Consider the following 17,194-nt stretch of genomic DNA (forward strand, 5'->3'; position numbering starts at 1 on the left):
AAAGAAACAGAGAGAGAGGGGGGGAGGGAGAAAAAGAGAGAGAGATCTTCCATTCTCTGGTTCACTCCCCACATACTTACCAACAACAGGTGCTGAGTGGGGCCTCACCAAAGCTGAGAGCCCAGAGGTCCATCCATGTCTCCCCTGTGTGTACAGGGTACAAGCACTTGGCCATCTTCCACTGCTTTGCCAAGTGCATTAGCAGGGAGCTGGATCAGAGGTAGAACTCAAACTTGGCCTATATGGGATGCCAGTATTGCTGGCAGTGGCTTAACCGCTTAAGTCACAATCCTTGACTTTGCAAATACCTATTTGGTGATGTCAGAATACAGTGAGGTTTAGGAGAGAAGAGAAAAAGGCTTCAGCTGGTTAAAAAAAATTCACATAAAAATATTTGTGCTAAAAACATGTGAAGGGAGAAGTGGTACAGGAATTATTGAATAAATAAAGGGAACATGTCAAAATTCGCAAGAAGAGGTATCTGTATAAAGAACCCAGCAAGGCCTGCCTTGTGGTGAGTCTTTTGTCAGTGATCCCTGGGCCTCTGGGCTGCAGCATATAAAGTTGGCTTGGTAGCTCAGCTCCTCAGAGCTGTCTATCTCAGGGATACTTTTGTGCCACATATTTGGGTACTAGTTAAGTGACATGTTCTTAGTCACCGTGTCTTGTAGGGTGCCTCAGGGCTGACCGGTATTCACTTGAGAAGTATGAGTTGACCTAGCAAGAATTTTTCTAGAATTGTTTAGAGACTGATTTCTTTGGAAATTCCACCTTGCGTTTCACAGACCTGTAATTTGCAATGTGAGTTGCATGGTTATTATACAAATAGGAATTTAGATGCGCCCATGAGTTGATGTCAGATTACATTTGGGCACTCTGTATCCTGACCTGGAGACAGGAATTATAGCTGCTGCAACTCGGCTGTGAGACTAGGAGTGACTCACTGTGACACCTTGAGAAAGTCACTCAATCTGACCATCAGTCTCTCTCGGTTGCCAAGTGGGACAGGACCTGCCTTACGAAGTGTTGATTAAAGAAGTGTGTACTCGGAGCACTGAGACCAGTCTACGGCACAAACTGAAGTATAGGACGAGTCAGAAAATAAATAAGGGTCTGATTATTGGGTCAATGGGCTTGTCTTTATAAAATTTTGGCTACTATTTTGAAAGTTTACTTGATGCAATACATTCTGTTCCATAAAATTTTCACATGGCTTCTGTGTTGTTGCAGCATAAACACAGTTTTCATGAAGAGATGCCATGGGAGGCATGAGGATCGTATAACAAACATGATCTTTTATACACCAAGACAACCCTCTGTTTTGAAAAGGCTTTAGCCAACACAATATTTTGCTCTGGATAAATTTATCTGCTGTGCCAACGTGTTTGTTAAGATACATCCTATGCTGTGATTAGTTGAAGAATTATGCATGATTCTGTGATTGTAAAAGGTGAAAGGTTTATAAGATCTGAAGAGAAACCAGAGTGATTCTGTGTTTGTAAAGAAGTGATATGCTTCTAACTCTTCTACCTCCAAGTATTCTTAACTTTGTAGAAATCTATAAATCATTGTTTTAATCATGGTGTTTTGCATTGTAAGGAAATATGGATGTTTTTACTTAAGATTACAACAGGTAGCTAGTGGAAATTGTACATATAATCTTATCGGTGAGTGTGGAGTATTGTATGCCTTCAGGCTATCAGTATTTACATAATTTTTGGATGTTTTACAATTGCTCTTACTGCTTCTTCGTTATCTTTAAGTTTATCAGGCCTTTGCCTTACAAAACAAATACACAACATGCGCAATGACAAATAAGGTCCTTTCTCATTCTACCTTCAGTCCCCATTTCTCCAAGAGAAGCAAATACCTTTATAACTAGATATGTAATGGAAGAAGAGAGCAGACTTAGTATTCACCACTAAATCATTTCCTTTAAATCTATGCCTTTGTGTATTTAAGAACTAGAAACAGATGGGCAGAGAAAGAGAAAGCTCCCATCTGTTGATTCATTCACCACACACAAAATAGTAGGGGCTGGGCTCTGTTGAAGCAGGGAGCTGGGAAGCAATGTTGGTCTCACAATTGCTGAACTTGAATTCCAGGGTTTGCTGTAACTGGAAGCAGGAATGAAGAGCTAGAGCCAAGGATGAAATCTCAGTACTCCGATGAGGGAGGCTGGTGTCCTAACTGGCAGACTTAATCACTGGCCCAAATGCCTGCCCCCACTAAATCATTTTTAAAAGAAGAATGGTACTGTTACTTATATGATGTTTTTTAAAATGTGACTGATTTCATCTTTCTGTAAAAAATTTATTTGAAAGGCAGAGTTACAAAGATAAAGGGAGAAACAGAGAAAGAGTCAGTGGCCACCTGGCTGGTGTTGGGCCAGGCTGAAGCCAGGAACCAGGAACTTTGTCAGAGTCTCCCACATGGACGCAAGGACCCAAACTCTTGGACCCAAACTCTTGGACCATTCTCTGCTTCCCTCCCAGGCCCACCAGCAGAGAGCTGGATCAGAAGTGGAGCAGCCAAGACTGATGCTAGTACCATAGGGGATGCAGTGTTACATGTGGCCGTGAGGGGATTCTGCCTTTAGGCGCTTACTCAAAACTAAGCAGGAGTATGAGCAAACATTCATCTATAAGCATGTTCATTGAAGCATTATTGATTAGGAAAGAGTAGAAAGCAGTGCAAATCCATTTATACAGGCTATTTACATCATTGATTATGTTATAGTAATTGCAGTTGTTGAGTTTCTTGTTTCTGAATATCATGAAAATACACTGACATCGAATACCACCTTCTTGCTTTTCTTAGGCTTAGCTCTATAGAATCTTGTCCCCCCTCGTCTGTCTTGCCTATACAGAGTCCCCCAACCCCCATGTGTCCCACAGGGAAGGAAGGGCCATGACAGCACCGGGTATTTTAAAGCTGGGCGTTTGGAGCACTAACTCCATCTCTAGAAGCACAGATCCTAACTTACTTGCCTTTTGTTAGGGACAGTGTTCTTGTCTTTAAAATTCTGTTCTCTAACCCTTTGCTCTATACTTCTACACGCTACACTTTGCTAACATTTGAAATGGTTCCCTGCGCCTGAAATCATGGATTAGAAGGCACATCAGCACTAGACAGGTTGTTGAGAAATGCCTGCGCCTTGTCACAGCCTGCGTTTCCTTCCCTGTGTGTGTGTGTGTTAGGGTCTGCCTGGCTAGCCTCTGCAGAGAGGCACCGTAAGGGTTCTTTGGTGGCCAGACTCCCCGGAGTGACTTCTAGAATGTGCTTCCTCTGTGCCTTGCGCTATGTGGCGAAGTGTTTCCAAAAGGCTAACATATGTATTTTTTTAATGACACTGCTGTTTCTAGGTCCAAAGGTGTGACGGTCTCCTATCCGAAGATGGAAAACAGTACTACCACCATTTCCCGTGAGGAGCTTGAAGAACTGCAAGAAGCCTTTAATAAAATCGGTAGGCTCAAGTGCAAGGATTGTAGAGTGGGCCTGTTCCGCTTGTCTGCTTGATGTCACATCCAGGACGGGGACAATACCTTTTTTTTTTTCCCTTGAGCCACCACCCAGTTAGCACTAGATTTTTTTACGCCCCCCCCTCCCCTTTTTGTCTATCTAGGTTTCACTTTATTCTTTCTTTCGGAAAGATAGACTAAGAGTGGCTTGGATTTCTAAGTGAATTGGACTTTGGATTCTTTGATCATTTCCTTGCAGAAAATGATCCGGGTTAATGAATGACAGTGTAACTGAATACACTTAACCCGGGATCCTCATTAAAGAGGAAAAATGCAGGCACACTTCCTTGTGTAGAAACGGAACTCTGGCCTGCTTGTCCTTGTCACTAACGATAAAACACTTTCTGACTTTGTGCAGTATATTTAAAGAATCTTGGTGTTATTTTTAAAGGCCAGCTGTCTTACTTTCCTTTTCCTTCATGAATAATTAAAAAAAAAATCTTAGTATTGTTGTTAAAGGCCACATGACTTCCTTTTCTTCTTCCACTTTTTAAAGACTCTGGTTTTCTTGTTTGTTTGTTTTGTTTTGTTTTTGTGACACTATCTTTTTGACAGCTTGGTGTTTTTCTTCCAAAAAAATCTCATACTCTTGTGGTTCGCAATTTTTCTGTATTTTGTTCTCAGGAAACCTGTAGTAAACAAGGACAAGGACAATATAAATATGTTTTTTTTTTTGCTTTTGTCTCTAAATGTGTGCTCCTGAAGGTGAACCCATTCAACTTGAGCCAGGTGAATGAATAGACCTAGGGACAGGGACACTCACTCCCCTGGTGTCCCTCCCTCAGTAGGCTTCTTCTCAGGATAGCAGAACCCAGGCTGCAAAACAGAGTCAGGTGGAGTATGGAGGACACAAGGGTCCCAGTTGACCTTTGCTGAGATTTCTCATGCAAACTAGAATAAAATAAGCTTCTAGAAGAGCAGCTAGAACTAATGTGGGTGAAATGAAATATAACATGAATCTCAGAGAGCAATACAAAGAAATAAATTTCAAAAATAAAGTTCTCTCTCCCTTTGCCTTTAAAAAAAAAATAATAAAACTCAGGAATCTCCTGACTTGCAAATCATTGCTGGGAAGTAAAGTGGGTTCCACAAATCACTGGGCACCCCCACGTCTACTGGAGGCTGGCTTAATTGTCACTAGAGTAATGCAGGTAGATGGTGTGAGTTGTGACTGAGCAGAAAACGAATACAAACCATGTATGTGGAAGAAATTCTACTAGAGAAGGTAGAGTCTTTTTTTTTTGTTTGAGATTTATTTTTATTTGAAAGACAGATTTTTAAAAAGAGAAGAGACGAAAGGAGAGATAGAGAGAGGTCTTCCAATGGCTTGTTGACTCCCCAAATGGCCACAATGACTGGAACTGAGCCAGTTTGAACCTGGGAGCCAAGAGCCTCTTCCTGGTCTTTCATGTGGGTGCAGGGTCCCAAAGACTTGAGCCGTCCTCTCAGGCCATAAGCAGGGAAACTAGATTGTAAACGGAGCAGCTGGGACATGAACCAGCACCCATATGGGATGCTGACACTGCTGACAAAGGATTAACCTGTTGAGCCACCACATTTCTCCCCATCTAAACCATTTCTTTTTAAAGATTTATTTTTTTTTATTGGAAAGTCAGATATATATAGAGAAAGAGAGACAGAGGGAAAGGTCTTCCATCCATTTGTTCACTCCCTACGTCGGATGGAGCTGAGCCTATGCGACGCCAGGAGCCAGAGATTCTTTCAGGTCTGTCACATGGGTGCTGGGTCCCGAGGCTTCGGGCCATCCTCTACTACTTTCCCAGGTCACAGGCAGGGAGCTTGATGAGGACTGGAGCAGCCAGGACAAGAACCGCACCCATGTGGGATCCCAGAGCTTGCAGAGGGAGGATTAGCTAAATGGGCCTTCGTGCCAGGCCCCCATGCTAACAGATTGTAAGTGTGTAGCTCAGTGGTATCAGGAACATTTACTTTATCATTCTGTATCCATCACTTCTTTCTTCTCCGTAACTCATTACTCCAACTGAAACTCTGTCCCCATTGAAATACAGTTCCCCACTTTTCCCTTCCCAAGTCGCTGGCAAACACATTTATATTTTTTATCTGTATAGTTGACTACCCTTATACCTGTGTGGGAAATCCAAAGAGGTTTCTGGAAACTGGCTTCAGCTCAGCTCAGCTCCAGCCATTGCTGACATTGGTAATGAACCAGCGAAGATCTCTTTTTGTAATGAAGATCTCTTTTTGTCTCGCCTTCTCTGTAACTCTGCCTGTCCAATACAAATAAAATAATCTTTAATTTTTAAAAAAGTTACTACCCTTTGTAACTCAGATCATTGAACTCATGCAGTATTTTTTTTCTGTGAGTGGCTGATTGGCCTTAGTATGGTTTCCTCTGGGGCCCCCCTGTGTCGGAGCAAATGTCAGAATGTCATTCTGCTTTGTGGCTGAGTAATACTCTATTGTATGTATATACTACATTCATTGGCCTGTTCATCCATTATTGGCTGTTTGAGTGGCTTAAGTCTTCTTCCCATTATAATTAATGCTGCTATGAATCTGAATGTACAAATATCTGTACAAGTCCCTCCTGTTTAAGTGTAGCTCCCCAGGGGTAACTACCAGATCATAGGTTCGTGCTGTATTTCAGTTTGTAGAGAATAACCACATTGTTTTCCATTGAGGATCCACCATTTTACATTCCCCTTTGACGTGCACAAGGGTTCATCTCATTAGCAACTCTCGTGGCTTGCTGGTGTTTTGGTTTTGATAGTAGTCCTAGGTGTGAAATCATATGTCTGTGGTTTCGATTTACAGTCTCTAATAGTTTGTGTTGTGGAACAGCTTTTACTGTGCATATTTGAGAAATCCTCATTAAGTCTTTTGCTTATTTTTGAATGTGTTGTTTACATTGGATTGTTGTTAACTGTTGTTGAGTGGTGGGAAAGTTTTCCTTTTTTTAAAAAACTAGGCTCTTTATAGGTATTTAACTTCAGCTTTATTTCCCTCCCCTTTAAAATGAGACTGATATCAGTAGTCATTAACTCAGAGTTGTATTTTGCAACAAAACTTTTATGGTCTCAGCAGGTCATTTGGCACAGAATGTGTGCTCATCAAATGGTGTGGTATCTCACTACTTCTTATCATATCTCACTGAAACCACATAGGCTGTAGGGACAGAGCTGGGATTTCAGCACAGAGATTGGTCTGAACTCTGGTCTTTTTTTTGTGAAAAAAAAAAGAAAGAAAAAAAATTATTCATTTGTTTTCACTTTATCTAAAATGCAAAAAGACGAGAAGTATGGAGACAGAGAGGTCTTTTACCTCCTGGTTCTCTTCTTAGTAACTTGGCAGGATAGCAAACAGGCGAAGAAACTTTCTCAATTTTGTTTCTTTCTCGTGGTAGTGCTGATATGGAAGCAAGCCAGCTACTCTATTTCAGCATCTTGGAAAGGAATTCTGAAGTTGTAGTACACTAATGAGGTCTTGCTATTAATTGAAAAAAAAATTATTATTCCAACATCAAACAATTTAGCCTTCCTGGCTAACTTTTGAGATTCTAGCCATTTTTTGGTTACTGGTAGTTGTACTTTCGAATCTTTCTGAAGAATATTGTTCTAAAGCTTTCATCTGAGAGCTCAAGAGAAAAGTTTCCTCTTCATCAACTTACAGTGATGACAACTGTTTTATTGAGAAGATAAAAGAGTCACAGGAAACAAAGCAACTCTTTACCAGATGAGCAAAGAGATCCTATCCTAGGTGGATCCAGGCAACCAACAAAACAGTCCAAAGCTCTGTTGCCAACACTAAGCACCCGTGTTTTGTGTGGCCTTTGTTCTGAGTGGCGAAGTGATATCTAGCCTCCAGGGAAAGGCCAAGGAAGGCCAACTCAGGATGGTGTGTAAACACCAGGAAACCTATTTTTTTTGAAGTCCAAATACACGTGTGACATTTCTTCAACACTTAGTCTCAAAGTGACATTCAACATGACTGAACCACATACAATAGTGTCATAAATATGTGATGAAGATACAATGAATTATTGACAAATGAAACAGAGCCGCCCCTGGCGAGATGGAGAACAAAAATGCTTTCTTTTGACTCCATGTGACACATGTTATTCTGTGTGACACATGGGCTCAGCAGATACAGCTTGTGAATTCCATCAAGAAGTTAATGGTCCACGACAGTGTTGCCTTCAGACTGTTGCCAGTGCATTGCCCCATGCTGATTTTTTGAGAATTAGCCCAGTGTTTTAAGATTTTCTGTCTGAACACATCCATACTAGCCACTGAAAATCTGTAACCCTAAATCTATGGGGGTACATTCCATCTAAATATAATGATAAGCACAGTGTGGAGAGCGGGACTGTGCCCCAAGATGGCACTTGTTATTGTCTTCTCAAGGCACAAAGGCAGTAAACAAGTTTTAGGAAGTTGCAGAAGATTGGTTCAAGGTCTCATGCAGTCTGCATGGTGTGCGCGTGATCAGAGTTGTGATTGGTGTGTGTGTGTGCGTGATCAGGGCTGTGATTGGTGTGTTTGATGCGTGGCCAAGCAGCCCTGTTGGGATTGGCTGTTGATAGGGTTTTAACCTAAGTTTGAGAGAGAACAAAGAAGAACAAAGAGGAGTAGTGGTAGTAGCAGTAGTAGAAGAGGAAGCCTGTAAATATGCTGTAGTTACTGCCCTTCTGTATTATACTTGGATTTCTTGTTTTGTTATGTTATGTAATTAGTTTGTCCTTCAATAAATCCTCATAATAGCAAGTACCTGTGTTGGAGCTTCACTCGCTGGACGAGGGACCCCGTTACACAGTACCCCTGTACATTGCTGTATGTATACTTGAGAGTAACAGTAAAACTTCACTGCTATTGCTGGTGAAGTGGTAGTGATGTTACTATTTTGGTTAGTAATCAGTGTATTACTGGACAGTCGATTCACCAGAGAGGAAACCTGGTGCAAGAAAACAGGTGTATTCTCTTGGGAAGACAAGTTGTTAAGAAGACGTTTAAAGGAGAAAGGCTCCTGTGCCTATCCTTGGCCTAATGGCACACTGGGTGAAGCTGTTCACGATGCTGCTGCTGGCATCCCATATGGCCTTCTTAGTGCACAGCCCATGCATCCAGCAATGGCCTTCTTAGTGCACAGCCCATGCATCCAGCAATGGCCCTCTGAGTGCATAGCTTCAACAAAGTGCAGAGGACATTACACAGCTTACCCTGTGTCTTTACAGACATTGACAACAGCGGATACGTCAGTGACTATGAACTTCAGGACCTGTTTAAGGAAGCAAGCCTTCCCCTTCCTGGCTACAAAGTCCGAGAGATTGTGGAGAAAATCCTGGCAGTGGCTGACAACAACAAAGATGGCAAAATCAGTTTTGAAGAGTTTGTGTCAGTAAGTAACCTAATCATTTTCTAGCTGCTGATCCATTTCAATGACGGCATTGCTTAGTTTTGGTTAGAATCAGCTACAGAGGCCAGAAAAAGCACTTCTGGGAAATGCCGAAGGTGGTGGTGGGCACTTAACCCAGTAGTTGAGATGGTGATTATCATACCCCACATAAGAGTTCCTGAATTCTGTCTCTGGCTTTGGCTCCTGAATCCAGTCTCCTGGATCTGTGAAGGTGGTGGTGATAGATGTGGTGGTTGGAGTTCTGCAACCACATATGGGAGACTTGGGTTGTGTTCTCATTTCTTTGTCTTGGCCTGGCTCAGCTTTAGAAGCAGGCACTTGGAATTTGAACCAAATCAGTGGATTAGAACTCTCTCTGGAGCCAGGCGTGGTAGCCTAGTGGCTAAAATCCTTGCCTTAAACACACCCAGATTCCATATGGGCACCAGTTCTAATCCAGGCAGCTCTGCTTCACATCCAGCTCCCTGCTTGTGGCCTGGGAAAGCGGTCAAGGATGGCCCAAAGCCTTGGGACCCTTCACCTGTGTGGGAGACCCGGAAGAGTTTCCGGGCTGCTAGCTTCAGGTTGGCACACCTCTGGCTGTTGCGGCCACTTGGAGAATGTGAATCAGCAAATGGAGGATCTTCCTCTCTGTCTCTCCTCCTCTCTGTATGTCTGACTTTGCAATAAAAATAAATCAATTTTAAAAAAAAGAATTCGGGCCTGGCGCCGTGGCCTAGTGGCTAAAGTCCTCGCCTTGAAAGCCCTGGGATCCCATATGGGCGCCGGTTCTAATCCCGGCAGCTCCACTTGCCATCTAACTCCCTGCTTGTGGCCTGGGAAAGCAGGAGAGGACGGCCCAAGGCTTTGGGACCCTGCACCTGTGTGGGAGACCTGGAAGAGGTTCCTGGTCCCGGCATCGGATCGGCACGTACCGGCCCGTTGCAGCTCACTTGGGGAGTGAAACATCGGATGGAAGATCTTCCTCTCTGTCTCTCCTCCTCTCTGTATATCTGGCTTTCCAATAACAATAAAATCTTTAAAAAAAAAAATTCCCTCTGCCCCTCAAAATAGATTTGTAATGGAATGATGATAATATTCATTAATACACAAATAATCATTGCCACCAATTCGTAAAATGAAGAAAAACGCCATTCTTAAGTTATTGAAATAGAAACCAGATTTAAGTATTAGTAGTTGATGTCTTAAAACAACTACAAAGTTCAGTGCTTATTGACCTTTATCATAAATTGACCATATAAATGAACAGTTATCTATGAACCATAAAGTGTCTTAGTTTACATTTTTTATGTACAAGGAAAAAGTTTGAGCTCTTCTCATCCCAGAAACTTTGCCTGGCACTGTGAATAACGTGATGAGCAAAAATATACGTGGTCGCTGCTCTCCTAGAGTTAGATTAGATCGAGAAGGCAGACCCACAGGAGCAGGTGAAAGATGACTGATAATTGCTATGGCAGTACTGCAGGTCCCCCAGGAATTTATAACAGAAGGGATTGAACTTGGAGGGCAGCTGGAGATCCCAGGGACTTCAGGTGTTCCTGAAGCTATGAAAGCTGAGATCTGAAGAAAGAAATTAAATAGAGGAGAAAGGCTTAGAGCGTTTGGATAATGTGGGAGGCAGAGGCAAGTAGCAGTGTATGAGAGAACCTGTGGTTTTGGATGATGAGTTAAAGTACTTAACAAAAGGGCTGGCATTGCCAGAGCTGAGATGTTAAGGAGCGTAGCTGGAGAAGTAAGCCAGGATCCACTGACAGGATCTTGGATAGCCCTGTAGGATTTTTGTTTTTTAATTTGAAGCAATAGAAAGCAGGGAAGTTGGGAGGATATGTATGAAGTGACACGACCAGATATTTGTTTAAAGAAATCAGGTCCTCGTGGCTATTGTAGGAAGAATTGATGGACTTTAAGTCCTGTCAATCTCTGGAGTCCGGGGAAGGTGATTGGGAAAAATTGCTTCTGTAAGCCTGTGTTATTTCCTACTGGAGCCAGCTAATTTAGATTTTACACACACACATACACATTTCAGATGCTCAAGTAGGGAAGTATATTCATTAAGTAACTCGTTCATCTTGAACATTTAGTCATTTCTTAGATTTTCAGACAGAAGATTATGGCAAGGCAAAAATACTAATTTCAGGATGCTCAGTTTAAATTTAGCTGTGATAAAATGTGTTCCATTCATTGAGGAGTGAACATTTGACCATCTTGTGTTGCTGGAAAAATGACATAAGAATTATCTCTGGACATAAGCCATCAATTCAACAGTATCTGATGAGTTTTTATTTTGGTTTCATTTCATCTAGATAAAGATAAATTATATCCTTTATGTTGCCACTTTTTTTATGATCATCTGATCAAGTCTGCATTTCCCTTACAGCTAATGCAAGAGTTAAAAAGCAAAGATATCAGCAAGACATTCCGGAAAATCATTAACAAGCGGGAAGGGATCACTGCTATTGGAGGAACATCATCCATTTCCAGTGAGGGGACACAGCATTCTTATTCAGGTAACCTTCCTGTCCACATTTGGTCTTTTAGTTATCAATTCCTTTGTAAGTACTAGATTTCATCACATCTGTGATGTTATTTACTTATGATTCACCATGTTAATAGTCATGTATAACTGAGGGAACATGTACTGCAGACTAAGTCACAACATACCATCCGATTTGAAATACATCTTCACTTCAGAGATGACAAAAGGAAAAATATATGGATTGCTGTAATCAGTGAGTTCCCATTATGTGTCAGGTCTGGTGCACCTCAGAGACTAAAGTTGTTTGTATTTTGGTTTGTATCCTGCTGTGTGAATGGCTTTTTGAGCCTGGCTACTGAGGCATTTGACTTTTAGACTTGATCTGGGAACGACTTTTCCCTCTACCTTATAAGATTCTATCAGGCCACCAAGTGACCAGAGAGAGAGAGCACAGGATGTGATTTGCTTGATCTGATAGGACCACTGGGTGCTTGCACAGTGGGAAATGCAAAGTCATGGTCACTCTTAGGATGAGATGTCTTGCCCCATGCTAAGCTTACCTCCCACGTTAATAGGTCCAAGAACCTTTGGCCAAGGTATTTTTAATCAGATGCGTGCAATTAGAACCATGCTTATTAAATTGTTTTGACAAAATGTTCTGTCGTCTGTCTTCTTTCTTTTTCTTTTTTGCTTGATATATGAATCTGTTAGTCATCCTCGTGATTCTCTTTCTTCCTCATTGGTTTTTCCCCTGGCACACTCAATGTCCTCCCAACCATCGTGTGTGTTTCCTCAGCCATGGCCTATAATTTGAAATAGAGTCATCCTTTAATCTCAATTTCTGCTTCTGTATTCTGATGAAATGGCTTCTTGTTAAAGAGACAAAAAGAAAAAAAAAACATTTCATGGAGGTATAATAAATGTCTATCAAAGCGCGGTAATCCCGAATGTCTAGGTCAGTGTCTTTTTGCATGGAGGTGTATCCGTCTGCACATTCATGGAGCTACCAGCCGCCAAATGGAAGAGCCTGGTGACTTGCTCATGCCCCTAACCCTAACCCTTCTTTTCTCCAGAGCTAACCGCTTTTCTGTTGTATCTCCCCTTGTTTATAGACATGTAAGATACACCTGGTGAAGACATAAACTGTGCTGTTCTGGGGCTCATGGATTTTCCTCTGGCATACTCAAATTGCTATGATAATATTCCACTTATGAATTTGCCAGTGTAGCCATTACCTAGTACAATATTGAATGCTTTGAAAACAGCAGCTTTATTGAGATATAATCGTTATACCATGAAATTTGCCCTTTTAAACCGCACAGTTCAGTATGATTATTGTGCAGCTGTCATTGCTGTTTCATTCCAGGATCCTTTCTCTACACAAAGGAGGTGCCTCATACTGGTAGGCAATCATTCCTGATTTCCTTCCTCCTGGGAGCTGAGGCTGCATTATTTTACTTCCTGTTTCCCCAGATTTGCCTGTTTTAGGAATTTAATATCAAAGGACTGTTTCTGCGGGTTGCTTTCATTTGATCGGCTTCTTCACTTGTGTATTTTTTCCCACTGGTTTATTTTTTTGAAGATGTATTTATGTTTATTTGAAAGGTGGATGTTACAGAGTGAGAAACAGGGATAAAGAGGGCATCCATCCCTGCTTCAGTCCCCAGGTGGCCACAACAGCCCGAGCTTTGGGCCATCATTAGCTGCTTTCCCAGGCCATAACCAGGGAGCTGGAGTGGAAGTGGAGTGGCTGAGACACCAACTGGTACCCATGTGGGTTGTTGGCACCACAGAGTGGAGGATTAGCCTGCTGTTTCAACAAGCTGGCCCCTCACTGCTATATTTTCAAGGGTCATCCGTGTTGTAGCAGATTTTATGCCTCGTTTTTTTAAAATTGATGGATAGCCATTGTATGGATAACAGCGCACTTGCTGATCCTTTCATCTACTCATGGGCATATGGGTTGCTTTCACTTTCACTGTTAGAAAGAGTACTGTGTGGGCCTGGTGCACTAAAGTCCTAGTGGCTAAAGTCCTTGCCTTGCATGCTTGGGACCCCATATGGACACTGGTTCTGATCCCGGCTGCTCCCCTTCCCATCCAGCTCTCTGCTTATGGCCTGGGAAAGCAGTCGAGGATGGCCCAAAGCCTTGGGACCCTGCACCCGCATGGGAGACCCTGAGGAAGCTTCTGGCTTCTGGCTTCATATTGGCTCAGTTCCAGCAGTTGCGGTCACTTGGGGAGTGAATCATCAGACGGAAGATCTTCCTCTCTGTCTCTGCTCCTCTGTGTATCTGACTTTCCAATAAAAAATAAATAAATCTTAAAAGAAATAATGCTGTGTGAACACTATACACATGTTTTTGTGAGGTCATGCTCTGAATTTTCTTAGGTATATAGCTAGGAGTGGAATTGCTAGGTCCTCTGGTAACTCTACAGTTTGAAAGACCTGCCAAGCTGTTTTCTGGCTATGGTAATTCTAAGCTTTTACACCCTCAAGAACACTCGTTGGCGTGCAGCATTTCCAGAGAGCCGTTCTAATGGTTCTAAGTAGTTTCTCTTTTGGGGTTTTCTCCATTCTCTCGCAGCTTAACCAACTGAAAATCCATGCTGGAAGTACTTGCTCTTCCACAGTGCCGTTGCTTAGCTATTTCCACCAGAAATGATTATTTCTTTCGTTACGTTCTTAGAACACTGCATAGATGAGTGGGGTGTATGCTTCCTTTTTGTTGAAATTCCTTGTATGTCTGTTTCGCTGTGTGCTAAACATGCCTTGATACCAGATAGAGTGTCTTCGTGTTATTTAAATCCCTCATCTCTCAAATCCCTCTGAAGGAATAAATATAGTGAGGCAAGAAAAAAAAAGGCAGATTATTGAATGTACAAAAGAAAAAGTAACAAGTGTGTGTGTGTGTTTTAATGCATTGAGTGCTGGGGTCTCCACCGCTGTTTGTTACTGGTCTTATAGGCACCTATAAGCAGTCTGTGTAGACCCCTTGAAAACATGGAGCGGTAAATGTCTCTTACAAGATATGTTGTTGTACTGTACTTTTTTGTGTATATTTTTAATAGTCCTGTGTGTGTGTGTGTGTGTGTGTGTGTGTGAGATAGAGATAGATTAAATTTAGAGAGTACTTGCCATGGATTCCCATAGGAAAGTTACCCAATTCTGAAACTAGAGAAAGAGTGGGATAAAGCTACTCACTGTGTGCTACTCTCTGATGGAAATGGAGATGAATTACTTTGAAGATTTAGGTTGTTAAATTGTTTTTGTGTATATGATAGTATTAAAACATAGTATATTGTGCTTTATTTATAGTCTTTCCTGTTTTTCCCATGGAACAGTCCAGAATTTTCTGTCTTAAGTGCACGGTCCAAGATCTAAGTTTGCATTGATTTTCTTATAATAAATGTTCCACAGAAATGATGTTTCTCTAAGCCTTGCTTGAATTAGGTGTTTAATTATAAACCAAAAAAAAATATCATAGTTCTCTGAATCTTGAGAGGGTAAAATTCATTGTGATGAATTACTTTTCCTTATTTAAAGAAATAAAGTTTAACATTGTGCCTTTGGACTGCTGATGGTCTTCATCTGCTTTGTTAGCTTTCATAAGTTATACATACTGGGATAGATTTTAGAATCTAATTGAATATTATATTCATGTAAGATACATGCCTTACTCTTCCTTAATACATTGGATGGAAAAGTAGAATTGAGCCCTACTCTTCTGTCACCTAAATCCTTTATTTTATCAATAGAGATTTAATAATAATCACTCATTTGAACAAAAACTTTTAAAGTATGTTTTTGAAGTGTGGTGTATTTTATGAAGTGAGCTTTGCCTGCAACATTTTGTTTGTTTCAGAGGAAGAAAAAGTGGCTTTTGTGAACTGGATAAACAAAGCCCTGGAGAATGATCCTGACTGTCGGCACCTCTTACCCATGAATCCCAATGACGACAGCCTTTTCAAGTCGCTCGCTGACGGCATCCTTCTTTGGTGAGTGGAACATCAGGGAAAGGGAGCTGTGTTCTTATCATCGCTAATTCACGAGCATTCCATGAAGACTGCCGTTGAGGAGCCCATGTTGTGGTAGAGGGGTTGCTCTCCCCTTCTCCTCTAGCTCCCTGCTAATACGGTCCAGGGACCACAGCAGAAGATGCCCTGAGTCCTTGCAGCCTCACTACTCATGTGGGAGATTAGGGTAAACTCCTGGCTACTGGCCCTCAGCCTGGCCAAGACCCAGCCGTTGAATGACCTGGGGCCTATACCACTGACTGCAAGATCTGTCTTCTGTCTCCTTTTCTCTCTGCGACTCTGATTTTCAAATAAAAACAAGTCTTTAAGAAAAACAAAGCACAGCAAAATTACAGTAGAGGTTGGCACAAAGCCTTGGGATTCTGTACCCGCATGGGAGAGCCGAAAGAAGCTCCTGGCTCCTGGCTTCAGATCGACACACCTCTGGCCATTGCCACCATTTGGGGAGTGAACCAGTGGACAGAAATTCTTCCTCTGTTTCTCCTTCTGTCTATATATCTGACTTTCCAATAAACATTAATAAATCTTTTTTTAAAAAAGGAGGCATAATACAACTGCAATGAAAAATGTATGTACATTAGAATGGGGAATTTTTAAATTTAAATTTAATTTAAAATTTTATGGCATGATTCCATAGGATCTGAGATTTTTCTACCCCCTTCCAAAATTCCTACCCCATGACTGATTTTCCCCGTATTATTACAATAGTGTAGTCCTTCATAAGCAGTCATAAGCCCATCAGTTTGTTATTTAAGTGTGTTCTGACATTGCTGGTACAGACAATCAATGTCAGACAGTCCAGCATCCCATTGTCCAGATATGCCCAACAATTTCACTGGGAATCCATCTTTGATTTGGAAGTAGGGATTCGTATTGCATTGAATCTTCACATCTGGATCTGATAGTCTCTATTACATTGTCACTATACATTCCCTTAAATGAGAAGCCACAAAACAAAGTCAACAAAAGCAATGAAGTTAAAACAAAACATTTACAGCACCATGGAGCTAGAAAACACGCCATTCAATAACCGATGTATGGATGAAAAAAACACAAAAGCCTCTTGGGTAAAATGATGTCACTGTGCGATCCACGAGCCAGTGATAAATTCTACAAGAGAAAAGAAACTATTTAGAAGAAATGAAAATAAACAAAAAAACATCAAAATACGTGGGTTGCAGCAAAAACAGTATGGAAAGGGTTATTGATCTTCCAATTTGCATGAAAGCTGCCTTTACCAGAGAGAACATATGGTATTTGTCCTTTTGAGATTGACTTATTTCACTGAGCATAATAGTTTCTAGTTGGGACTATCTAGTTCCAAATGGTATAACTTCATTTTCTTTAATGGCTGAGTAATATTCCATGGAATAGATGTACCACCGTTTCTTTAACCACTCCTCTTTGGATGGGCATCTGAGTTGTTTCCATGTCTTTGCTGCTGTAAATAAAGGATTACAAATTAAGATTTTAAATATTGATTTTCAGTTGTGAATTATAGTTTAATATTTAAAGAAATGATTTGCAATTGTTTTTCAAAATTTATCTCTTGACTGTTTAGAAAAATAAACTACAACTGTTTCTACAGATATTAAGTGAAATTTTCATTTTCTCTTTAGCAAAATGATCAACTTATCTGAACCAGATACAATTGATGAAAGAGCCATTAATAAGAAAAAGCTCACCCCTTTCACTGTTTCTGTAAGTATTTGCCTTCTGTTAGTATTCATGTTACCTTATTGCAAAATGTGAGGCCTGTGTTAATG

The 17,194-nt window shown here is 41.2% G+C and overlaps 1 protein-coding gene across 3 annotated transcripts in view; it reads left to right on the forward strand.

The window, feature by feature from the left end:
* Nucleotides 1-17,194, forward strand: part of PLS1 (plastin 1) — a 133,395-nt gene that overhangs the window by 83,307 nt on the left and 32,894 nt on the right. For 2 of the 3 annotated variants that reach the window (XM_058661402.1, XM_058661401.1), the window contains exons 3-7: nt 3,366-3,466; nt 8,734-8,897; nt 11,293-11,422; nt 15,257-15,389; nt 17,048-17,129. In XM_058661402.1, the coding sequence (XP_058517385.1) occupies nt 3,397-3,466; nt 8,734-8,897; nt 11,293-11,422; nt 15,257-15,389; nt 17,048-17,129 (579 nt within the window). In that variant the 5' untranslated portion in view covers nt 3,366-3,396. Of the gene's footprint in view, nt 1-372; nt 515-3,365; nt 3,467-8,733; nt 8,898-11,292; nt 11,423-15,256; nt 15,390-17,047; nt 17,130-17,194 lie in introns of those variants that run through there. The other variant, XM_058661400.1, reaches the window with a different exon arrangement.

Source organism: Ochotona princeps, chromosome 3 (assembly GCF_030435755.1).
Source record: "Ochotona princeps isolate mOchPri1 chromosome 3, mOchPri1.hap1, whole genome shotgun sequence".
Lineage (NCBI taxonomy): Eukaryota > Metazoa > Chordata > Mammalia > Lagomorpha > Ochotonidae > Ochotona > Ochotona princeps.